The sequence below is a fragment of the Lithobates pipiens genome, unplaced genomic scaffold (genome assembly GCF_037356315.1).
Source record: "Lithobates pipiens isolate NorthernLeopardFrog02 unplaced genomic scaffold, aLitPip1_a1.2 Scaffold_16, whole genome shotgun sequence".
NCBI lineage: Eukaryota > Metazoa > Chordata > Amphibia > Anura > Ranidae > Lithobates > Lithobates pipiens.
The window spans coordinates 110,780,624-110,806,622 of NW_027507748.1; the positions used below are offsets into that span (position 1 = coordinate 110,780,624).

At 45.2% G+C, this 25,999-nt stretch overlaps 1 protein-coding gene across 1 annotated transcript in view; it reads left to right on the top strand.

The window, feature by feature from the left end:
• LOC143981967 (LHFPL tetraspan subfamily member 7 protein-like) overlaps positions 1–25,999 on the top strand; it is a 303,981-nt gene that overhangs the window by 116,482 nt on the left and 161,500 nt on the right. Inside the window, exon 2 of the mRNA XM_077480256.1 lies at positions 19,645–19,783. Within this exon, the coding sequence (XP_077336382.1) occupies positions 19,645–19,783 (139 nt within the window). The remainder of the gene's footprint in view (positions 1–19,644; positions 19,784–25,999) is intronic.

Sequence of the window (25,999 nt, forward strand, 5' to 3'; positions counted from 1 at the left end):
ACAGTGTCAACAAACTACTGATTAGAGAAAAACTGACCTATCAACACAGAAAAGTTCAACATAAATTTTACTCAATGTGGCAGGAGTGGATAGATGTCCCGGGTCTAGCCTCTTATCAACTAATCAAATAAAGGATGCTACTGGGATAGATGCAAAGAAGACTGCTGCCTGGTAGCTACTAGCTATGGGAAAAAAACATGTTCAAAGGTAACACTAACACTGATGGAGGTCATGATGTGATAATCAAAATACATTGATTAAATTCATGGTTGAGACACGAATGGTTATGAGAACTACAAGGGTCAACTATGCTAACTTTATTTTCTCATTTAGTTACTTGTTATGACTACCGTATTTGCCGGCGTATAAGGCGACTGGGCGTATAAGACGACCCCCTATTTTTCAAGTGAAAACATAGGTTTTGGGCAATATTCGCGGTATAAGACTACCCCCCTTCTGAGGCAACACCATTTAAAAAAAACATTAGAACCATTAAAAAACACAAAGCAAGAATGCCAACTACTCATCCGCCATGCTGTGATATGTCATAAAGTAAATCAAACAGTAATAACACAAACAGATCTATTGAATGCCACAACTCTGGAAAGTAGAATTTTTCACTAACCAAACCTATACCACTTTTGGGTTACATTCTATGGGTATTGTCCACCAAAATGCATTTAGTAACCCCCCTGTCATATGTCCCAGATTTACCTGTTCCTCTTGGGTGCCTGGGACCTCAAAGGCAAACAGCAGGATGTATAGTAGTAGTAGATCAGTGAATAGATTTACCCAGGGAAGTATGGTGAGCGGTGTATTATTTTAATGAATACAACGCCTGCTTGGATTGGCAAAAGGCTGTAGCATCATCAGCCCTTTCCTCTCTCTCTCTCTCAAAGCCAATCCAAGCAGGCTACTCTATGTAGCCTGCTCGGATTGGCAGAGGTTGCTTCTCCAATCCAAGCAGGCTCTGTATTCATTAATAGAATACATCGCTCGACGGGATTGTCTCAACGGCGTATACTGTTTGTAGCTGAAGCCACATAAAGTATTAGCAGACATTCGGGGGCTGACATCCATCGGGCAGCATTGTATACCCAGTGTATAAGATGACCCCCGATTTTTGGGCATTTTTTTTAAGTGTAAAAGGTAGTCTTATACGCCAGAAAATACAGTACTTAATATGACTCAATAATGAAGTTACTGTACAGTACAAGTTTGCACTTTAATACATAAGGAAATGTTCCAAGGTTTATGCTCCCGTCAAGGTTTATTTTATTCCTTTTCATTATACATATATCTGTACACTGAATGATTTATATTATGTACTGTGCAAAACAAAAATAAAAGATTTTTTTCTGATTAAAAAAATAAAAAGTTTATCTTGGTCTCATCAGACCACAGGACATGATTCCAGTAATCCACGTCCTTAGTCTGCTTGTCTTTAGCAAACTGTTTGCGGGCTTTCTTGTGCATCATCTTTAGAAGAGGCTTCCTTCTGGGATGACAGCCATGCCGAACAATTTGATTCAGTGTGCAGCGTATGGTCTGAGCATTGACAGGCTGACCTCCCCACCCCTTCAACCTCTGCAGGAATGCTGCCAGCACTCATATGTCTGCTTCCCAAAGACAACCTCTGGATATGACGCTGAGCACGTGCACTCAACTTTTTTGGTCAACCATGGCAAGGTCTGTTCTGAGTGGAACCTGTCCTGTTAAAGCACTGTATGGTCTTGGCCACCTTGGCCAGTTCTTTACCATGAGGTGCCATGTTGAACTTCCAGTGACCAATATGAGAGGGTAAGAGCGATAACACCAAATTTAACACACCTGCTACCCTTTCACACCTGAGACCTTGTAACGCCAATGAGTCACATGACACCAGGGATGAAAAATGTCTAATTGGGCCCAATTTGGACATTTTCACTTAGGGGTGTACTCACTTTTGTTTTTCAGCAGTTTAGACATTAATGGCTGTGTGTTGAGTTATTTTGAGGGTACAGCAAATTTACACTGTTAGTGCCCGTTCACACAGGGGCGACGCGACTTGCAGCGCGACTCACAGACGCGACCTGCACACGACTTCAGCGGCGACTTGCAAAATGACTTCTGTATAGAAGTCAATGCAAGTCGCCTGAAGTCGCCCCGAAAATACTACAGGAACCTTTTTCTAAGTCGGAGCGACTTGAGTCGCTCCTATTAGAACGGTTCCATAGTACAGAACGGAGCGCGACTTGTCAGGCGGCTAAGTCGCCTGACAAGTCGCGGTAGTGTGAACGGGCACTTATACAAGCTGTACACTCACTACTTTACATTGTAGCAAAGTACCATTTCTTCAGTGTTGTCACATGAAAAGATAGAATAAAATATTTCAATTAAAAAATTGTAATGGAGAAGGGAGAAGGGCAAAAGAAAAACCTTCACACAAAAGACCTCAAGGAAAAGTGTTGGTTCTATTGGACTTTTGACACCCTGCGATAGATACACACCCCTATTTAAGAATAAAATATTTACAAAAATGTGAGGGGTGTACCGCCCCCTCTCTCCAGCCACCCCCTCTATCACCAATAGATAAATTCATGTATTGCATGAATCTAGCCATGGCCACCGCTGCCACCCCCTATTCAGGCGCCTGCCCCCTTTTCGGGCGCCTAAATTACAGCAGCGTTTTTTTTTTTTTTTTAAGCACCTGATTAGAGGCTCTAATACTCAAAAAAGGTAAACAGCGAGCGCCATGCTTGGCACTCGCAGTTCACTCAGCTGTGTTAGAAAAGTGAATAAATATTTGCTTTCCCAACACTGAACCGCCTCTCCGCCAATCAGGTGCTTGGATCTGTTACCCGTCACCTGATTGGCTGAAACGACAGGCGCTGTGATTGAACGCATCCAATCATAGGAGAGGACAGGGGTAGAGGCTGGGAGAAGACATCGAGGACATGGAGACATCAAGGACATGAAGGACGTCACCTGCTGCCCCACCGACACAGGCGGACGGCGCTCAGTGGCAGCATTTGATGGGTACAGTGGGAGCATTTGATGGGCACATTGTCAGCATTTGATGGCACGTGGCAGTGTTTGATGGGCACAGTGGCAGCGTTTGATGCCACAGTGGCTGCATTTGATGGCATAGTGGCTGCGTTTGATGGCATAGTGGCTGCGTTTGATGGGGTTTTTTTTCATAATTTTTTAGTTTGTTTGCACCCCCCTTAAAAATTTTGAGCACCAGCCGCCACTGCTGTGCAGCACTAACTAACCTACCTAATCTAGCTCATGTTCTCAATCTTCATTATCACACTACAGCTGCCGTGTAAGCAGCCTTATATAGTATGGGGCGTGGACTTAGCCCCTGAGCCATGAGTGGCCAAAGGCACCCTTCCTTTGGCCAATTATGGCTCTCACAGCAGATCGCGCTGTGATTGGCCAAAGCATGCAGGACAGGTGCATGCTTTTTCCAATCAGCAGCCGTCAATGCACTGCGATCTCGCAGTGCATTATGGGGTGCTCTGTGGCACTCAAATTTGCTAAGAACACCCCATATGTTTGGTTCGCTGAACTTATGTTCGATTCGAACATCGGGACCATCCGTAGATAACATAAAGGCTTAATTCACCTACTTACTTTTCCCAAAAACATCCCTATGCATTACAGTGTCCTGTGAGAATGTCCAGCGTTCTGCAACAGTGGGAGCTGTGACTGCTTAAACAGTATTAGCTGGACTCTTTAATTTAGATGGCCCTTACTTAAAATCCATTTGAAGCTACATGTCCATTAAAGACTTCCCTGCCAACAGGATGACCACACTGCTGTCCTATATGACTGATGAATGAACTGTGTTGTCACATTGTTACAGGAAGTGGGAAAAAAATTACTCTACTGATGTGATCAAAACTGCTGAGTTACATATAATTGCAGACTGCATTATATATGGCAGTATTTTTTGCCCATAGTTACATTGTACTGTAATATCCCTTATGGTAATAACACACTGTTCATTGATACTGATCAACCCCTTAAGCCCTCAGATGTTCAAAAATACTTCTAAAAAGAGCACCACTACAGGGAAAATTCTGAATTGCCAGTCTGCTCCTGTCTTGGTTCTTCAGTCTGTTTTGTGCAAAGCCAAGGGACTGACTTCTTGTGTCTGGATGCCAGCGGAGAATGTGTGTTGCCTGGCTGTGTAGAAGTAGGAGAGACCACTCTGCAGGGGTAGTGCTACACATAGAATGCATGAAGAAAAACCTTCAGCCTTTGCAACCACTTTAAGAGCTGTCAGTCCCAATACAGGCAGTGGGCCATGGCTCTTGGCAGGAGTTATGTAAATATTAAAATGCCTTGATGGGCATGATTCAAAGAATTGAAATCCAATTAATGAAAGGATAGATAGTAAGGCTGGGTAGGAAAGTGCTAAATGATGCTGGACATCCTCCAGCTAGGAAATGAGGTAAGTTCTATCTGACTTGCTGTAGCTTCTAATGCACACTGTGAGATGCTCAAAGTGTGCAGTGAAATCAGAGAGAGCAAATGCAGTACAGGAGAAGATCCTGTACATCTGTACAAACCTAAAGGTAAGGCTGGAGATCCTCTTTAATCTATGGCTGACTTTCCTCTACTAATGTCCCTCTTTTAGATAGAATGCGTAGATCTGTGGGAAAAAAAGAAAGATGTACCATTTACAGAAGTAATCGGAATTTATATAAGACTCTGTAAATTAAAAAAAAATGTAAATTAAAATATTTCTTAATTTTCTATTTTCCATAACCGATGGTAAATAGTTTGGTTTTCCCGAATTACTGCAGAAACAGGATGCCATTTGGCGGGCGATACCACTGTATTGAAAAAAAGACTAATGCGTTTTGATCATTTCAATGAGTGTTTTTTTGTTGCTTTGATTGTATCTGTAAAAGCACAAAAATTTTGTTTTGGTCAAGTATCTGCAGTGTTTGTTTTAAGTGCTAGATATATGGAGAATGAGGTTTGCAAGATTGCTCCTTTTGCCTAAACATTTTGAAGCTATAAAACCGTCCCTCTTGGCTATGTCGAAAGTGGAGAAGCACGCCAGCGGTCATTTTATTAAGTAGAACAGCCAAGTGAATCACCGCAGAAGTCCTACAGAGCGCACTACTATGAATACCAGCTGTGCACTAAATCACATTTGCCGCCAGGGCTTCCTGGTCATTGTATTATACTCCATATCCAAAATTGTTCTTTATTGTTTTTCAGACCGATAAAAGTGAAGGTCAGATCTTCCATGTCTATGAACTGTATTTAGTGAACACATCATAGAAGTGTGTTCATTTATACACTGTATAGATATACTGTATACATGACTTTGAGCATTGTGTGAAAACAGGTTATACTGTCTTGCTGCTATTTTATTGCATTACATTATATTTTTATCATTACTACCATAACAATATTATACTACTACCCAACTCTTATTTATAAGGCTGAAAACGATATTCCACAGGGATGTGCAGTGAGGATAACTGTGTGTTTTTTTTAAAGTGAACAGCAACATCACTTTTGTCGGTCATAGCATTTTAGTAGAAATGACCTTAAAGGTCTGCTTAGCTTCAATATCATGTTGTTTCCTGTATGCACTTCCTAATGGAGAGCATATACAAATATAGACAGCTCAAATGTTTTCATTAACTTGTTTCTGCCTCGATTGCAAGGTTGCATCCTCTGGTCATTTCCACCTCTATAATAGAGGACCTCCTACACAATTGCAAATTTAAACTGGGTATTGTAACCCTTATTTGTGCTGATCAGTTTAAAACCCATTGTAAAGGAACAATGCACGCAGAGGGCGAGGGATCAGGGAGCACACCTCTTATGTAAAAAGTAAGCTAAAAGAAAATTCCTTGCTGCACGTTATCCAGTCAGCTTTCTACTACCTTTTCTGTCCAACAGTCATGATTATGAAACAAGGATTCTGGATGGTTGATGTGGGCATCTGAAAATTATGTTAGGCATTCTTTTTATTTATTTAAGCCTCTTTGGAATATGAGCACTTATGAATATATTTGTGTTTTTAGGGACTATTCTTCAATTATCCTGTAATGTAGGTTCTGTGCACTTGTATTGTATATACTGGTATATTGTGGGGACTTAAGTGTAGTGTCTCCCATGAACTGCAGTCCAAACAGTGTAGCACAAATCAGGGCTTTTGACCAACTTTTATTCAAAAAAAGTTCAAAAACATGCACAAGTTACCCTTGCCAGGGGTTCTTGGGATCACAATGACAAATAGAAATGTTCCAGCCTCCTTGTCACGTACCTGGTGGACGAGCCTGGAGTGCAGGGAGCGGCCCCTCGTAGCCCCTGGCTCAAGAACCCCTGGAGGTGGTAACAGAGATTCGAAAGTTCAGGGGGCACAAGTGCCTGGCAGGTGTAGGCAGGTCCGGACAACAACAGCAACACGGACAGCAGTCAGCAGGAGACAGCAGGAACAGACTGGTGGACTGGCAAGATGACGGTTGTCAGTGGAGACAGCGGACACTGGCAGGTCAAGGCAGGAACAGCAGGCACAAGCAGATCCGGATGGATCAGTAGACAGCAGCGTAGTCGGGTACAGGCAGGGTCGGCAGCAGGCGGGCAACACAGTACAAGGGCAGAGGCAGAGACGTGGTCAGGCAGGCAGGTAGTCGGTGGCAGGCAGCAAGCAAACGTGGTCAAGAACAAGCCGGGTCACAGGAATCAAGATAGCAGGTAACTGGTAAACAGAATCTCCGAACACGCTGTGGAAACCGAGTCCTTAAGAAGCCTTTAGGGCGCCAAAGCGGTCGCACGACGGGTCTGCGTGCCCCCGTGGGAGGTCGTGCGCCCGTTCGTGACCCCGCGCTCCCGCGTGCGCTCGCTTGCCACGTCGCGCACCCGCGTGCGCCCGGTCGTACCGGGACGCAACCGTGTGCGTCCGTTCGCGTTGACACGCGCTAAAGGGGAACGACGGGTTCTCAACATGGGACCTCTGTGAGTAGATCTTCCAAGAACGATCGGGACGCCAGGACGGTCGTGACATTGCCCCCCCCCAAGGGGCAGCCTCCGGATGCCCAGTTGTGCCATCTTATTCGGGTGGGATCTCTTAAAAGCAGAAATTAGTCTCTTCGCGTGGATATTGGATTCTGGTTCCCAAGAGTTCTCTTCAGGCCCGTACCCCTTCCATTTAACCAGGAATTGAACCTGGTTCCGCCTCTTCCTGCAGTCAAGTATGGATTCCACCTCGAATTCGATTTCCCCATCGACCATCACGGGCTCTGGAGGATTGGTAACTCGATCGGGAAAAGAATCTGGAACTGCAGGCTTAAGTAGCGATGCGTGGAAAACAGGGTGAATCCGAAAAGACTCCGGAAGCTTTAGCTCGAATGCCACACTGTTCAGCTTTCTTACGATTGGGAAGGGACCCACAAATTTCGGCCCCAACTTCTTGGATGGGCAGGACAGTTTGAGGTTCAGGGTGGACAGCCAGGCCAGATCCCCGACCTTGAGGTCCAGTTCCCCCCTTCTCTTCTTATCAAATACCTCTTTATTATATTCTTGCGACTTGGTCAAGGTTTCTTGCAAAAGCTTGTTATTTGTCTCGAAGAAGTTGAGGTTCTCCTGCACCGCTGGAACCGGACACTCGGGGAGGTCGCCAGATAGAAATAGTGGGTGAAAGCCAAAATTCGCAAAAAATGGGGATTGCTTGGTGGCAGAGTGCATTGAATTATTGTAGGCGAATTCGGCCAAAGGAAGAAGCGGGGCCCAGTCGTCTTGGGAGAACGACGAGAAGCAGCGTAGATACTGCTCCAGCGTCTGGTTCGTCCTTTCGGTCTGGCCGTTGGTCTGGGGGTGATATGCGGAAGACAAGCGGAGATCAATTTTCAGCGCTCCGCAGAGTGCTCTCCAGAACCTCGAGGTGAATTGCACCCCCCTGTCGGAAGTGATATTAGCGGGGATGCCATGGAGTCTCACGATCTCCCTGACAAAGGTCTTGGCCGTCTCTGTGGCTGAAGGGGTGCCCCTCATGGGTAGGAAGTGGGCCATTTTGGTAAGCCTATCCACCACGACAAAAATCGTAGAGTATTCTTCTGAAGGGGGTAACTCGACGATGAAATCCATGGAGATCATCCTCCATGGTCTGTCAGGAACGGGCAGTGGCTTCAGTAGACCCCAGGCTCTTGACTTACTGCTCTTGTTTCGGATGCAGACGATACAAGCCTCAACATATCTCCTGCAGTCATCCTTCATTCGAGGCCACCAGAACGAGCGTCGGAGTAGCTCCAAGGTCTTGTGTACCCCGAAATGGCCGGCCAATAGGTGGTCTGACAAGCGGCCAGAACCGAAGTCCGTGCTTCCTGGGGGACGAAGATCCTGCCCTCGTACCAAAGAAGATCGTTGCTAGAAGACAATGAGAAGCCAGGTGGAGGAGTAGTGCCCATGGAGGCCTGCTTAACTTGAGAAGCTTCCCGCGGAGAGAATGGTATCCGAAGATGGAGAGTTTTCTGGTTGGCTGAACATGCGCGACAAGGCGTCGGGCTTGACGTTCTTGGATCCTGGACGATAGGTAATGTGTAGTGAGAACCTGGAGAAGAAGAGCGCCCATCTGGCCTGACGTGGTTTCAACCTTTTTGCTGATTTGAGGTATTCTAGGTTCTTATGGTCTGTATAAACCAGGATCGGGTGGGTGGCGCCCTCAAGAAGGTAGCGCCATTCCTCGAGTGCTGCCTTTATCGCCAACAGCTCACGATCACCGACATCGTAATTCTTCTCTGCGTCGGACAATTTACGGGAGAAGAAGGCGACCGGGTGTAGCAAAGACTTGGGCCCTTGTCTCTGGGAGAGCACCGCCCCTACCGCTATTTCAGAAGCGTACACTTCCAGGATGTATGGTAGAGCGGAGTCAGGATGCTTTAGGACCGACGCTGAAACAAACTGGTCCTTCAGAGTCTTGAAAGCCTCTTGTGCTTCGGGGGTCCAACGGAACTTCTGACCCTGTTTGGTCAAACCGGTGATAGGGGAGATGATAGAGGAGAATCCTCTGATAAATTTACGATAAAAATTGGCGAACCCCACGAACCGCTGAACTCCCTTCTTATCGGATGGGGCAGGCCAGTCCTGAATAGCAGAGACCTTCTGGGGATCCATCTCCACCCCCTTTACGGAAATAACCAGACCCAGGAACTGGATGCTCTGTTTTTCGAAGATACATTTTTCAGGTTTGGCGTACAGGCCATGAAGTCGGAGACGAGCCAGGACATTCTTGACGTGTTCTCGGTGGTCGGCTAGAGTGGAGGAAAAGATTAGAATGTCATCAAGGTAGATTATTACGAATAAGTCAAGGTAGTCTCTAAAAATGTCATTGACAAAGTGTTGGAATGTGGCTGGGGCATTACACAATCCAAACGGCATTACAAGGTATTCGAAGTGCCCGAAGCGGGTACGGAAGGCAGTTTTCCATTCGTCACCCCTCCGGATGCGGACAAGATTATAGGCACCCCGGAGGTCCAGTTTGGAGAAGACTTTAGCAGAACCAAGTCTCTGAAAAAGTTCAGGTACCAGTGGCAGGGGGTAGCGATTCTTTATAGTAATTTTATTCAATGCCCGGTAGTCCACACACGGGCGAAGGGAATGGTCCTTCTTCTCGACAAAGAAGATTCCTGCGCCCGCCGGGGAGGTGGAAGGTCGGATGAATCCCTTCTCAAGGTTGTCATCTAAGTAGGACCTCAGGGTACCCAGCTCGGACTCAGATAAGGGGAAGATTCTTCCGAAGGGAATCTCTGCCCCAGGTAGTAATTCAATTGGGCAATCGTATGGCCTGTGGGGTGGTAGAGTTTCAGCCCCTTTTTTACTAAATACATCCAGGAAATCGTGGTAGTCCTTGGGTACAGCTTGTCGGGTCTCAGAGTCTGTTTCCAAACAGAGGAGGGCAGAAGAGTCTCTATCATCAACAGGGCAGCAATGTTGACGGAAATAGTCCGAAGTGAACTCAATCTTTCCAGTGGCCCAATTGATGCTTGGATTGTGTGCTCTCAACCAAGGCATGCCTAGGATGATGGGAAACAGTGGCGACTTAATAACATCTAGGCATAGGAATTCCTGGTGGGTCCCAGCAATGGTAGCAGATAAAGGGGTGGTCTTCTGGGTCACTGGTCCGGATTCAAGGGTAGAACCATCGGCCAAAAATACTGAAAGTCCCTTCTCTCTGGGCCGAAGGGGGATCTTGTTCTTTAGAGCGAAGGTCGTATCCACAAAGCCACTACACGCCCCAGAATCAATAACTGCGTGAGTCCGGACAGTCCTTTCTGGAAGCTGTAAAAGAACAGGGACAGCCAGGTGAGTAGTGTTGTTAGGTAGCACAGGCAAAGGAACAGATGGAATGAAAAGGCACTTACGCATCTTAGCTGGGCAAGTGCGAACAAAATGTCCTGAACCTCCGCAGTAAAGGCAGAGGTTTCCAACCCGGCGACGTTGACGTTCTTCAGGTGTCAGAGAGGGACGGAGTAGCCCCAGCTGCATGGGTTCCGGCTGATCCAGTGTAGCTGTGGCAGGGGCAGGTGGAGCCGCATGACTTGAGCTGGGTACACGTGGCAACATCCAGATGGGGCGTGTGGCTGTGGAGGAGCGTTCCTGGCGACGCTCTCTTAGACGTCTGTCGATCTGGACCGAAATGTCTATGAGGGCTTCCAGGGTCTCTGGGATGCCTATACGTGCCAATTCATCCTTCAGCGGTTCAGATAGGCCCAAACGGAACTGGTACCGGAGGGCTGCGTCGTTCCATTCTGTGTCGGAACTCCAGCGTCGGAATTCCGACACGTAATCTTCCACAGGCCTGCGACCTTGTTGCAGGGCGTGTAGGGCAGCCTCTGCGGTCGCAGCAAGTTGAGGGTCTTCGTAAAGTCTTGACATTGCCAGGAAGAAGGCGTCCAGAGTGTCTAAAGATGGATCCTTTCGCTCCAAAAGGCGGTGTGCCCAGGCCTGTGGTTCGTCCGTCAATAAGGAAATGACGAACCCCACCTTGGTCGCCTCGAGAGAGAAGGTTCTTGGTTGTAAAGCGAAAAAGAGCTCGCAAGAGTTGCGGAAGGCTCTAAATTTGTTCCGGTTGCCCGAAAATCGTTCCGGAGTAGGGACCCTGGGTTCGGGTGGCATCATCACCACTGATGGTGGGGCATGGAGCCCAGAGGCAGCTGGCGGGGTCGCGGACAGGGCTTGAACTTGTTCCTCCAGTCGGCCATACCCTTCCTGCAGACTCTTCACCGCCTGGGTAAGGCCGGCAAGATGGCGGCAGAGCTCGTCCATAGGGGAGGCTCCCTGCGTAGGCTCGGACATCGCTGTCCAGTACTGTCACGTACCTGGTGGACGAGCCTGGAGTGCAGGGAGCGGCCCCTCGTAGCCCCTGGCTCAAGAACCCCTGGAGGTGGTAACAGAGATTCGAAAGTTCAGGGGGCACAAGTGCCTGGCAGGTGTAGGCAGGTCCGGACAACAACAGCAACACGGACAGCAGTCAGCAGGAGACAGCAGGAACAGACTGGTGGACTGGCAAGATGACGGTTGTCAGTGGAGACAGCGGACACTGGCAGGTCAAGGCAGGAACAGCAGGCACAAGCAGATCCGGATGGATCAGTAGACAGCAGCGTAGTCGGGTACAGGCAGGGTCGGCAGCAGGCGGGCAACACAGTACAAGGGCAGAGGCAGAGACGTGGTCAGGCAGGCAGGTAGTCGGTGGCAGGCAGCAAGCAAACGTGGTCAAGAACAAGCCGGGTCACAGGAATCAAGATAGCAGGTAACTGGTAAACAGAATCTCCGAACACGCTGTAGGCTGGACAGCGAGGGGGGAGTGGAAACCGAGTCCTTAAGAAGCCTTTAGGGCGCCAAAGCGGTCGCACGACGGGTCTGCGTGCCCCCGTGGGAGGTCGTGCGCCCGTTCGTGACCCCGCGCTCCCGCGTGCGCTCGCTTGCCACGTCGCGCACCCGCGTGCGCCCGGTCGTACCGGGACGCAACCGTGTGCGTCCGTTCGCGCTGACACGCGCTAAAGGGGAACGACGGGTTCTCAACATGGGACCTCTGTGAGTAGATCTTCCAAGAACGATCGGGACGCCAGGACGGTCGTGACACTCCTGGATATCCAGACAACGTAGTCCCTGAGTCTGTCTGCATACAGGCTTACCACATTATCCCATTTGGCCTTGTGACCAACAAACTGCCCAGCTTGGGGCTGCAAAGGCTTCTGTCAAAATACACACAGTCTCTAAATACCTCTATCAGGCAACATTCAGGTCAGATCACTCTCCTTGAGGCTAGGGTAGACACTCTTCCATTGTCTGTTCACCACACCTCCCAACTTTTTGAGATGAGAACGTGGGACACCTATTCACAAAACTTTGGACTCCCAGCCAATCGGGTCTCAGTCAGGACCCGTTTCCTGTTCGGCCTGGAGGAGAAGCAATGGTCCTGGAGCGAGGAGCTGCAGCCTGGATCCATGTCCGCTTGATCTGCCTCCTGGGGTTGGGGGGGGGGGGGGGCGCTGCGTTTATAGTCCGTCTCCTGCAGAGTGTAGAATATTCTCGTCCCATGTTGGCATTAGTTTGTCCCCCCCCCAAAACCCAAAAATATTGAGCACCAGCCCCCACTGTTTGTTGGCTTACTTTACAACTTTGGTCTTTGCATATTCCAGTATATGTAAAGGCAAAACTTTTGTTGTGAATAGATAGAATTTTGACGGGTTAGAACAGCCATTCTCAACTAGGGTTCCTCTAGAGCAGTGGTTCTCAACCTTTCTAGTGCCGTAACCCCTTGATAAAATTTTCCAAGTTGTGCAACACTTAAATTATGTTTGTTGGTCATTTGTTGTAATTTTGCGACTGTTATGAATCAAAATATAAATATCTGATATGCAGGATGTATTTTAATTCTTACAAATTTAACATCTTAAAGCATAGTGATTAATCACAAAAACAATCTGCAATATACAGAACAAAATATTTATTTAAAATTAAAATATAAGTTACAAATTAATAAAATGCCCCACCAAGAGACAGGGTAAGTCCCGGGCGGGGGGGCACAGTGGGAGCATTTGATATGGCATGGGGGGCAGCATTTAAAGGTACAGTGGGGGCATTTGATATGGCACAGTGGCTGCGTTTGATGGGCACACTGGCTGTGTTTGATGGCACAGTGGCAGCAATTGATGGGCACAGTGGCTGTGTTTGATGGCACAGTGGCGGTAATTCATGGGCCCAGTGGCGGAGTTTGATGGTACAGTTGCGGCGTTTGATGGCACAGTGGCGGTGTTTGAATGCAAGGTTTCGGCGTTTGATGGTACAGTGGCTGCATTTGATGGCACAGTGGCAGCGTTTAATGAGTACAGTGGCTGCGTTTGATGGCACAGTGGCGGCAATCGATGTACAAAAATGCTTTTATTAATTAGTATCTCCGACTTACGAAAGTCACTGGTGTTCCATCCGTCCGTGCCAACTTCTAAGTGACTTCTAAGTGTAGCCTTACTGCGGATGAGAGTACCAAGATGGCAGCGAAGGAACGTCACTTCCGTGCGGTGTCTCCTCTCCCGGAAGTGACATCTCGTTGGCTGAGACGGACAGACTTCGGCGTAACACAGTAATTTTGGGTCCGTCTCAGCCAGCATTCGGGACCCCCTGGCAAATCGGCAATCGACCCCCAGGTTGAGAACTGCTGCTCTAGAAGTTGCTTGGGAATCCTTGAGCTGTGACTGATTGACCTCACATTTGATAGTGCCTGCATAGTTTGGGGGCCAATGCCACCTGGCAGAGCATGTAGCACGACACTGTTGATCTGTTTGGCTGTCTGTAAGGAAGACATTCTGACGCCCACTCTAAAGCAGGCATATTTTTCACTGCCATACTACTACTAGACTAGAGTACAAATGTTGGGTTAGACCCTCTGTGAAGTTCATCCAATAGAAGCACCCATTCCAGTGACAACTATATAAGAAGATACTTCTGCTTACTTTAGAGAGATGTACTCACACTTCCTTTTGCACTTTCAGGGCAGAAAGTAAAGAGAAATCTACAGGACAAAAAAATGAAAAATAGCCTGCAGGGGTTTTAACACCCCCTCTCCATGCTCTACATACAACTTAAAAAAGGTTTTGGGTTTATACCCATTTTAAACAATTAAAGTGCCTAAGTGTTTATATTACTTTCCAACAAATATATATATTTTTTTTTTATATTTGTTTGCACATTGTATTATAATTATTATTTCTTTTATTATTCAATCATTCATCTGCCTCTTTCGGTGCAGTTCCCTCAGTTTGTATTACCTGCCAGGGCACAGTGTGGGTCAAGTTGTTAAGGCATTTTCAAAGCTTCCTGCTGGCTCAGTTGTATAAGAAAACCAATTTGGTATCATCCTGATATCATCACATTTTCTGTTCTCTGGATTTTAGTTCAAATGGGAAGGAATAGCCAGCTGTTTTTCTCATGGGAGCAGAGATGATTCTCTATAATTTGTTTTTTCACTGTGCATTGTGTTTCTAATCCACCATTGCCACATGCAGACTAAGCATGAGGTTTAAAGCATCATTACAGCAAAAATAGATCCAAAATAAGAAACTTGTGTTAGCATTCACAAATATTTATTTGAGAGTTCTCATACACATATAAAACTGCACGTAACATATTGAAGTCTTCTTTGACACCTACAGTGGTGTAAAATCATAAACCTTTACTATGTTATTTAAAATTAATTTTGCCCTCTGTTGCCCCACTTTATTTTCCACACTCACACTAATTCCCATATTGGTTCAACAGGCTGCTTTTTTAGAATTCTTTTTTTTTTTTTAAATACTAGCAAAAGTGTTGGGGATGTGACGGACAATGCTGAAAAAGTGTTGTTCAGGAGAGGATTGTGGATGGTATTAGAGAGAGGGCAGTATGTACAGGAGAAGGGTGCGGAAGGTAACAAAATGTGTAGCATGTGCAGGAGAGGCATACAGGGGGTACGGGTGGGGGTAGTATGTTCAGGGGAGGAGTGTAAAGGATATCATAGGGGGTAATATCTGCAGGATAGAAGTGCAGGGGCTATGAGAAGGGGCAGAATGTGCAGAAGAGTGAATGTGGAGGCTATCAGAGGGGTAGTATGTGCAGGCAAGGAGTATGGTGCATATTATAATTGGTAATAAGAGTAGGGGAGGAGTCCGGGAGGTATGGTAGGGGGTATTATGTGCAGGAGAGGGGTGCAGAGAGTATTATAATGGGCAGTATGTTCAAGAGAGGTGTTAAGGGGTATGAGAGGGGGCAGTATGTATAGGAGAGTAGTGTGAAGGCTATGGGGGGTGCAAGAAAGGAGTGCAGGCGGTATGAAAGGGGGCAATATGTGCAGAAGAGGTGTGCAAAGGGTATGAGGGGTGCAGTAGAGGACTGCAGGAGGTATGTGAGTAGGTAGTATGTGCAGCAGAGGAGTGCGGAGGGTATCACAATGGGTAGAAAGTGTGGGGAAGGAGTTCAAGAGGTATAAGAGGAGGCAGGAGAGGAGGCAGGAGGGTATCACAATGGTTAGTAGCTAGTATATGCAAGAAAGGAGTGCAGAGGGCAGGGCCACTGATAAGGCAGTGCAACTGGTCATGTTGTACCGGGCCCGGCTCCATCAGCTCAACAGGGGGGCCCATACAGCTTTACAGTTTTTGTGCAAAATAAAAAAAAGGCTTTCTAAATTACACTACTACACTACTACTTGGTTAGGAGGGTGCATATTTATATTTACCTGTGCCTCCTTTTTGACCTGATGTTGAGAGCAGAGGAGGGCACATGTACATCCTATTGCACGTCTGCCCCTCCTCCACATTGCTGTGCTTCTGGATGCTCAATTAGTTCCGACAAGCAGCTGCTGCCTACTGCCTTCCCTGGCAAAGTGATCTTGTGATGCTCTGTTCAGCTCCAGTCCTCGGGTGCCGAGAGATTGATGTGAGAAGAGGCGGGTGATGGCTGACAGGGAGCAGAGGGAGTTGTACTGCATGGGTGCACAGGGGTGGGTAAATATCTAATTCTGGATAGAATATTGTACATGTCCTATTATGATAACACACAGGCAGCAGTCAGCAGGTGCATGGCTCTCTATCACAGTTGGTCACATGGCTGTTGGATGCTGACCTTATGGGTCATACGTTAACAAGGTCAGCACCCAACAGCCATGAGACAAACTGTGGCATGATAGGGCACCTGCTGTTTGCTGCCTCTGTGTTATCATAAATGCAGTTGATGATCATAACCTGCACTTTGTTTCAAGGCGGAGTCTGGGGAGGGGCCAGGGGTGGGGTTGAGGGTGGGGTCAAAGGGGGCCCCATCAGGCTGTACAGCCAACATGATTTCTAACAGCGGCCCTGGCACAGGGTATGAGAGGGAGCAGTATGTGAAAGAAGGCTTTGCAGAGATATCAGATAGGATAGTATGTTCAGGAAAGGAGTGCAGTGGGTATGAGCTGGGAAAGTATGTACAGGAGAGAAGTGTGGAGAGTATGACAATGGGAGGTATGTGCAGGAAAGGTGCAAGGAGGTTATGAGAGTTGGCAGTACATGCTGGAAATGAGTGAGGAGGGAGTGGGTAATATGATCAGGAGAGGGAGCGAAATAAAGGGAATTTCCAGAAAAAATCGATGCCAGTGATTTGGGCTTGACTGGGTAACAATATGTAAATGCATTATTATTATTAAGGATTTATAGAGCACCAACAGTTGGCACAACGCTTAACAAAATTAAGGCAGACATTACAGTTACATTACAATTTGGTACAAGAGGAATTAGAGCTTATCACCTGAAGTGGTTCTTCTACTTTAGAACATGGTAGGCCTACCTCATGACTTAGAGCAGAAGAAGCAAAAGGGTGAGGCGAAGCAAAAAAAACATAGGAAAACAGAAGCAGGAGATGATGGGGTATTACACACTCAATATGGTTGCCTTGCCTTTCTGCATTTTGGCTGTCTGACATTCATTTACCAGTTATCTAGAGATGTGTCCTTGCCATTGAGATGGTCATTATGGAAGACTTCAGGTAAAAAATGTTGAGGTGGATGGAATGAAGACAAGGCATAGTTTGCCATACATAACCCTCCGAAAAAATATACATATCTTAATGAATTAGTGACTCCTTTATGATTTCATCAAAATATACACACTGACTGCATGATCTGATAAGGCCATTCCACATTTTAATTTCAGCGTTGCAGCAGTTTTTATTAAATAGGCCTGCTTAATGAACATAAATGATGAAAATTCTATATGTTGTCCTACTTTTTAAAAACGCAGGACCCTGGTGTGTACGCACTAGCCTTTTAGGAATGAATGGGATAATGGAAAGAAAGTAATCAATGCATTTCATGGGCCAAAAAATCCCCCTTTATCAGGACTCTGCCCTGATTTTAAGGACTGTGGTAATACCCACCTGGATAGATATCTCAGAAGGAGAAAACAAGAAGAGATGTATAGCTCAATGGCTGTGAAGTGGAGTTGCCAGGAATCAATTCCAGCTGGGAATATTAGTATTTATGTTGATTTAATTTTTGAGATACCTGATATACCGCCAAGTGTGATCATGAGGTATACTGGTTATTTTCTTCTGAGTGCATTTCAAACCTCAGGAGGCAGGAAACCACTGTAAGCTTTTTTCTTTAGAGACATTTTATATCGGAGCACTGGTGATAGAGCCCTATAACATGGAGGATAAACCATTGACACTTCTGCTGTTAATGGACCTTGTCCACTTGTTGGTCCAGAGTCTCATCACATTGTTTAAAAATGATGTTTCTATCCACAAATTTACAATATTGGTGTAATAAATGGTTTATCCCTTTCATGACTAAGCCTATTTTTGGCATTTGGTGTTTACAAGTTAAAATCCATATTTTTTGCTAGAAAATTACTTGGAACCCCCAAACATTATATATATTTTTTTAGCAGAGACTCTAGAGGATAAAACGGCGATTGTTACAATATTTTATGTCACACGGTATTTGCGCAGCAGTGTTTTAAACGCAACTTTTTGTGAAAAGGGACACTTTCATGAATTAAAAAAAAACGAAACAGTAAAATTAGCCCAATTTTTTTGCATAATGTGAAAGATAATGTTACGCCGAGTAAATAGATACCAAACATGTCACACTTTATAATTGCACACACTTGTGGATTGACGACAAAGTACGGTACCTAAAAATCTCAATAGGCGACGCTTTCAATTTTTTTTATGGTTACCAGGTTAGCGTTACAGAGGAGGTCTAGTGCTAGAATTATTGCTCTCGCTCTGATGATCACGGTGATACCTCACATGTGTGATTTGAACACCGTTTACATATGCGGGCGCGACTTCCGTATGCGTTTTCTTTGCTTCGCGAGCTCGCGGGGACGGCGGGCGCTTTAAATTATTATTTTTTTTATTTTTATTTTTTTTAAATGACTAAAAAAAATTGATCACTTTTATTGCTGTCACAAGGAATGTAAACATCCCTTATGACAGTAATAGGTGGTGACAGGTACTCTTTATGGAGGGATGGAGGGTCTAAAAGACAACCCATCCCTCCTTTACACTTCAATGTATTCAGATCGCCGAAAACGGAGATTCTGAATACCGTATATTTTTTTTAAACCGGCGCCATTGGCAGCCGAGTAAACGGGAAGTGATGTCATGACGTCGCTTCCGTGTTTACTATTAGGATACTGGAACAAAGCCAATTATGGCTTCGTTCCAGTTCCTCCCCAGCAGCCGGAGGCAGCGCATATGGAATCGGTGCTCCCGATCGAGCGTGATCACTGGTAACAGCGGCGGGAGGGGGGGGACGTCCCCTCCCGCTCCTCCGGCATAACAGCCGAGCGGCTTTTAGCCGCATCGGTTGTTATGGCTGGATAGCCAATCGCCCGCTGGAAAAAATGGTACCGGGATGATGCCTGCAGGTGCGGGCATCATCCCGGTATACCCCCCGGAAGCCGAGTACGCACATCTGCATACGCTCGGCCGGAAGGGGTTATATTATGTTACTACAGACAATTCACTGTCAGCTTTATTTCAAATACAGCGGGTAAAATAAGTATTGAACATGTCACAGTTTTTCTAGGTAAAAGGTGCTATTGACATTAAATTTTCACATGTTGGTAACAACCCATGCAATCCATACATACAAAGAAACCAAAGTAAATAAGTTAAAACATTAAGTTATGTTTAATAAAATGGAATGACACAGGGAAAAAGTATTGAACTAGTATTGAACTAACTGAAATGTATTCACTAACTTGGTTCAAAATCCTTTGTTGGTAATGACAGCTTTAAGACGCCTCCAGTATGGAGAAACTAGTTGCATGTATTGCTCAGGTGTGATTTTGGCCCGTTCTTCCACACAGTCTTCAAATCTTGAAGGTCCCGTGGGCCTCTTCTATGAACACTAATCTTTAGTTTTTTGCATAGATTTTCTATTGGATTCAAGTCAGGTGATTGGCAAGCCATGGTGGGAGTTACACTTCCTTGACAGCTGGATAGCTGCATGTTGTCCATGAATTGTTTAGGTCTTATATTGCACTACATATTATAGGTACAATTCTTTGATGATAGGTTGCCTTATAAGTATATCTTGACATATTTTCCCTGTTGTGCTTAAGCCTTTGTGTATAATTAACTGACAGAGCCATTTTTTTTATGTGATTCCAGACAAGTGCCGTGCTGTGTTCTGGAGGTTGTGCTCTTCTGGTTATGAGCTGTCTGCTAGCCATCGTGACCTTGTTTCTTCCCAGTGGATTGTGTGAAAGACGGCTGTGTACGCTCGCAGGATACATGCAGACAGCAGCAGGTAACCTTCTACTTAAGGTTTAAAGAAAAAAAAATGTTTAGTGTAACTCTTTATGCACGAAGCAGAGCAGGCAGCTTCTGGCTATGTGAAGGATATGGAAGTACAAGGAATAACAGGCACTGAGGTGCCATGGCTGTAGATAATTATTCATGTATTTGTATTTAGGGCTTTGGCAGTGATGCCCAACACGTGGCCCTCCTGACTTAGCTTTGCAACCCTCTTGGTCTGCATTGCAGTTTGGAGTGCAATCAAGGCTTCATAAAAATGTTCCCACCAGAACTGTAACTAACAGCCAATTTGGTCAATCCAAACACAGTTCTCTACCCTTTATTTCTTAAAAATAAACGTTTGTCAGCCCCAAAAAACCCATAGGCAGCTAATTTTCAACAAAATAAATGATTTGTTCACTTTCAGCACATAAACAAGGCTTCCTTGTGGGATAAAGTAAATATGTGCTTTGTCTATACAGGAAACGTCAAAAGGGGAACTTTATTGCAGACCTCCGCAGACATATATGCAACACTTATCTTTTTTTTCTTTAAATCCCATTTATGTTTTCTTTAGCTAGAAAAGGAAAGTTGCCTCCGTCATAGTTTACACGTGGCTCTCCGTGTGACAGCACTGATTGACCCAACACTGTTATTGATCCAACACTGTCACATGTTCCATTGTAACTGAAGTACAGATTATCCCATTTGGCTCCCAGCAGGAGTAGTGGGCAATGAATAATAATTTCATGTTGCTGTGGATGGGGGAATTGACGCAAAATGGCTGCTTTGCCCTGAAAGGGAAAAGAACAGGTTTGCTTTAAGTTACCCGCAGACTAAAGTTATTATTCATCCCTGTTTGCTGGGGACAGTTCCCGTTTTGAGGGGGTCTGTCCTGGCAATGTCCCCAGTGGCCCGACAGACTCTACCGAATTTTGGGTACATTCACACTATGGTGCTGGAAGATGTCGCTCTTTACTGAGTGTGCGGGAAGAAGGGGTGGAAGTAACGTCTAGATTTTGCTCTTTACTGAGTGTGCGGGAAGAAGGGGTGGAAGTAACGTCTAGATTTCGCTCTTTACTGAGTGTGCGGGAAGAAGGGGTGGAAGTAACGTCTAGATGTCGCTCTTTACTGAGTGTGCGGGAAGAAGGGGTGGAAGTAACGTCTAGATTTCGCTCTTTACTGAGTGTGCGGGAAGAAGGGGTGGAAGTAACGTCTAGATGTCGCTCTTTACTGAGTGTACGGGAAGAAGGGGTGGAAGTGACGCCTAGATGTCGCTCTTTACTGAGTGTACGGGAAGAAGGGGTGGAAGTGACGTCTAGATGTCGCTCTTTACTGAGTGTACGGGAAGAAGGGGTGGAAGTGACCTCTAGATGACACTCTTTACTGAGTGTACGGGAAGAAGGGGTGGAAGTGACGACGTCTAGCTGTCGCTCTTTACTGAGTGTACGGGAAGAAGGGGTGGAAGTGACGTCTAGATGTCGCTCTTTACTGAGTGTATGGGAAGAAGGGGTGGAAGTAAAGTCTAGATGTCGCTCTTTACTGAGTCTACGGAAAAAGGGGTGGAAGTAACGTCTAGATGTCGCTCTTTACTGAGTGTACGGGAAGAAGGGGTGGAAGTGATGTCTAGATGAGGCTCTTTACTGAGTGTACAGGAAGAAGGGGTGTACTGCCATCACATTTCGCTAGCATATTTTTTTTCTTGACGACTGACACCATGACACTTGATACATAGATACCTTCAAAGCCATCCTTCCTAACTATGCATGCATTTGTTAGTGCCACTTATTTAAAATCTGTTTATTTTGTCTTTATACCTCAAATTTCTACTTCTTGCTCTAAAAGTCTGTGAATTGTTTGGGGGCATATTAAAGTGGTTGTAAACCCTCACATATACCCAGTGAAGTGAACAGCCTCAGATAATACACAGAGATGAAACAAATCCTCCTACATGGGTTTTACTTGTTTATCTGCAGTATTCTCATCTCTCAACAACAAGGGCAGAAAAGTGTTAAAATCTTCCTTCATCTATCATGAGCACAGAGGAGGGGGTGGAGATGCTGCAGTCACAGCATGTGAGAGCCGTAAACACTAGATATATGTGCTTTGCTCAGTTTCCATGACTGAGGTTTACAACTACTTTAAATATGATGGGGGTGCATGATTTTGTGGCAACAAATGGGGGGGTATACTTTTGTGGGTGTGACTACAAATGGGGCATGGTTTTGTGGGTGTGGTTAAAATGGACATGGTCAGTAGGGTGTCCCCAGATTTTACTTTTAAAATCTTTGTGCACAGATATGAGGTGATAGTTTCCAAGTCCAGATATTTTTCATAATTCATGATTCATGATTCAAATTATTGTCTGTGACTATGAAGATGGGAAGGAGCAATCAGTAAGATGCCTCTATTGCTACTGTTTTTTCTTCTGATAAATTGATGTTAATCCCTCTTCCTACTTTGTCTCCTTCCCTCTTCACAGAATCACACCTAAAAAGTACTTCAGAGTACGTTAGTACAAACAGGCAAAATATGCCCAGCTTCTAAACAGAGGAGCTTTTTTGTCATCGGAGTACACTTATTTTCATTCTCCTGTGAGCCAGAGTTAGATGATAGCAGGCTATGCGGCAGAGAAAGGATCTCGATAATATTGTCAGGAGGATCCACCTAGCTGCCACTTTTCAATGCGTGTCTCAGAGACAGAGACAGCCATGCCCGCCACATATCCTGCCCAATGTGAGTGTTAAAAGAACAGAACACAGAGCATTGACTGACGGCTGCTCTCACCCCCAAACAGACCATGAACTGAACAATCAGTGGTCATGTGATCACTTAGTTCTTGGTCTTAGAGCTGGCATGGGGCAGCTGTATCGTACAGGTACAGTATGAAGGTTTGATTTTTACTTATCCTATAAGTTCTCTTAAATCTATAGCCAGCTTAAGATAGCATTTAATACCTAAATAAAATGGATGTGAAAGATGAATAATGTTGTTTTATTCTGTATGGATGGTAATGTGCCACTAAAACAGAGTGACCTCATGGAACCCTGTGTAATTGCACTCTTTGAGCTCATGTTATTGGACCCTTACTTTCCTGCAATATTTTTAGTAACCATCTCTGTTGTTGGACCTATAGAGTAACTATAGATTTGAAACCAAAGCTATGAACTGTTAATGCTATGAAGGAATTGTTCCAGCTGTGTCAAATTCAGATGTGTCCTACTCAGTGTGGGGTTTATACAATCCATTTCTAGTGACTCCCTCGTGTTCCTCTGGGTTGGTATGTAGCCTTTTGTCACATAAATCTGCACCCTACAGTGCCTCTCTTCTTCTTTGTATGGCCTACATTGGGTAAAAATACCTTTCACGTTTATAGGCTCAGAATTGGTGTTCTCAGATATCAACAAGAAAGCTTAAAAGAAGCTTTAAGATGTGGGATGGCATAGTGCCCTGCAGGTAAAACTGTAAAGAAGTGGGATGACATATTGCCCTGCAGGTCTAACTGGATAGACGTGGCATGCCATAGTGCCCTGCAGACCTATCAAATGAAATGGCATTGTGCCCTGCAGGTCTAACTGGATAAATGTGGGGTTTCATAGTGCCCTGTGGGTCTAAATGGGCAGAAGTGGAATGGCACGGTGCCCTGCAAGTCTAACTGAATAGAAGTGAGATACCATGGTGCCCTGCAAGTCTAACTGAATAGAAGTGAGATAGCATGGTGCTCTGCAAGTCTAACTGGAGAGAAGTGAAATAAGTATTAGCCAACCTGCTTCCTCTTCCCTTGTAAAAGGGCACAACTATACACTGAATGGAGCGATTGACTGAAGGAACTTGTCTCATGTCTATACCAGATTTATGATATCAGAACTATGAATGATAAAAAAGCATTGTTTTCTTGAGAAACTATACTGCTCTATTTTGAGACATGCCAGTAATTTGGTAATGCAGACCTGTAGCAGGTCAATCAATAAGGAAAATTTGGAGTTGTAAGTGCTAACATTTATTAGCTAAATTTGAGGAGCCCTAGCTTTAGATTTGCATGCTAAGTAATAGATAAGTATTTATTACTTTTCATACAGATCATGGTAGTGATCTGCCTTCAAGCTTACATCTTCTTTTTCTGGTACCATCTTTGCTCAGGCATCACCCACGGTTAGCTTCTACATCCTGGACTGAAATGCTGGTTCAGAGATGACACAATCTTGTAACCATGCCCCTACGCTACTGCCTTTCACCTTGACTTTGTAAAAATTACAATGTTGCAGTCTGATCAGGTAGAAGAGACTCAGAAAATGCTTTCTTATGCCTGCTACAGACTGATTATATCATCTCACTCTAGGCAACCATGCATAGAGGTTCAAGAATTGCTTTATTAATAATAAAAGGTTCAGCTTTATTGATAAAATATACTGTTGCTGTACATTGTAACATGCCAGGACTTTATTCCTGCAGATTTGTGAAGTTACTGAAAAGTCAACTTTAAAGTAGTTCTAAAGGCTAAAGGTTTTATACCTTCATGCATTCTATATTGTGTGCATCAGCTCCCAAAACCCCCCTAATACTTATCTGATCTCCCTACCGATCCAGCGATGTGCTTGACAGCATCGGCTCTCTGGGGACTCTCCCCCCTCATTGGCTGAGACTGTAGTGGGAGCCACTGAGCCAATAAGGAGAGAGAGGGGGCAGGGCCAAGCTGCAACTCTGTGTCTGAATGGACACGCAGAGCAGTGGCTTGGGAGTGCACCATTTTGGGTATCTCCATTGTAAGCTGCTTGTTGTGGGGGGCACTTGACAGGAGGGAGGGGCTAGGAGTGCTGGCGGGATACCCTAGAAGAGGAGTATTGGGGCTGCTCAGTGCAAAATCACTGCACAGAGTGGGTAAGTATAACGTTTGTTATTTATTTTTATTTTTTTGCACCTTTAAGCCATTAAAGATGCAAGCTTTCTAACCAATTGGGTTTGTTTGTTAGGCATTCTACATGTTGTTATTATAGCCTACTTATTTTAGACACGTTATAAATTGTATCAATTAAAACTCAACACTTCCTACAGACTTGTAAAGTTAAATCTAAAATACATGCAGAAAGAAAAATACAGTATTCAGGTTTATTCTGCAAGATTGTTACACATCCCAAATAATGCAAAATCCTTGTGTCCAACTTCCTTCCTTCCTTCTACTCTCCCTGTATTTTATAGCTCTTAGCATTGTTTATCTGTCACATGTCAACCACTCATTTATGATTAAATCAGCTTCAGAACAAATATAAAAATACCATGAAGCTCTCCACCCAAATTATAAAAATATGCTCTAAATCTAGAAGAATCCATTTCCTTTTCATATACTGTAAATGCTAGGATGTTATGGTTGTAAGTGTTGGTTGATTACAGTACTGAGTACCTATACTGATGGGTACTTTTATTCTAAAGCCCCATACATGATCAGAAATTCTGCCCGCAAGAGTCAGATGTGAGCCTTCGGTCAGAAATTCCAACCGTGTGTATGCTCCATCGGACTTTTGCTGGCAGAATTCCAGCCAGCAAAAGATTGAGAGCAGGTTTTCTATTTTTCGGTCGGAAAAAGTTCCAATCGGAAATTCTAATCGTCTGTACGCCCTCAGTCCTGAACTGTGCTTCCTCCTGGTCTCCGCTGTTCACTAATCACAGTGGCGGAGGAGGCTGGAGGGGGAGGGAGAGAGGGACCAGGACATAGAAAGTGCGGCTTAGCCACGGAGGAGGCAGGAGGGAGAGAGAGACCAGGATGGAATGGCACGGCAGAGCCGGCTGGGAGGAAAGGCAAGGATCGGCGATTAGAAGGTGGGGGTTGACAGTGCGGGAATCTGAAGGCGGTTCACAGGTGGACCGTGATCTGACATTTGTTTCTGAAATTTTTTTTCTTACAAAGTTAAAGCAGAACTCTGGGATTTTCAAAAAATTCCCCATTAATGCACCCCCACACAAAACATTAACAGTTATTAGATTTGTGAAAGGAGATATGACTGTTTGAATTTTTAGGAAGTCAGCTTTGTGATTCAAAAAATGCATCATCTTTTCTGGCTGGGAGGATCTCTTAGAACAGTGATTGCATCATATCCTCTTCTCTCTCTCTAACTGTAATCCGACTACATTTCCCATGAATCCTTGGGATGGGAGTAAATGTGGGAGGTACACTAGGCTTATACATGTAAATGTGAACTCGCCCACTTCAACATAAATCACACCCCTCATTCTG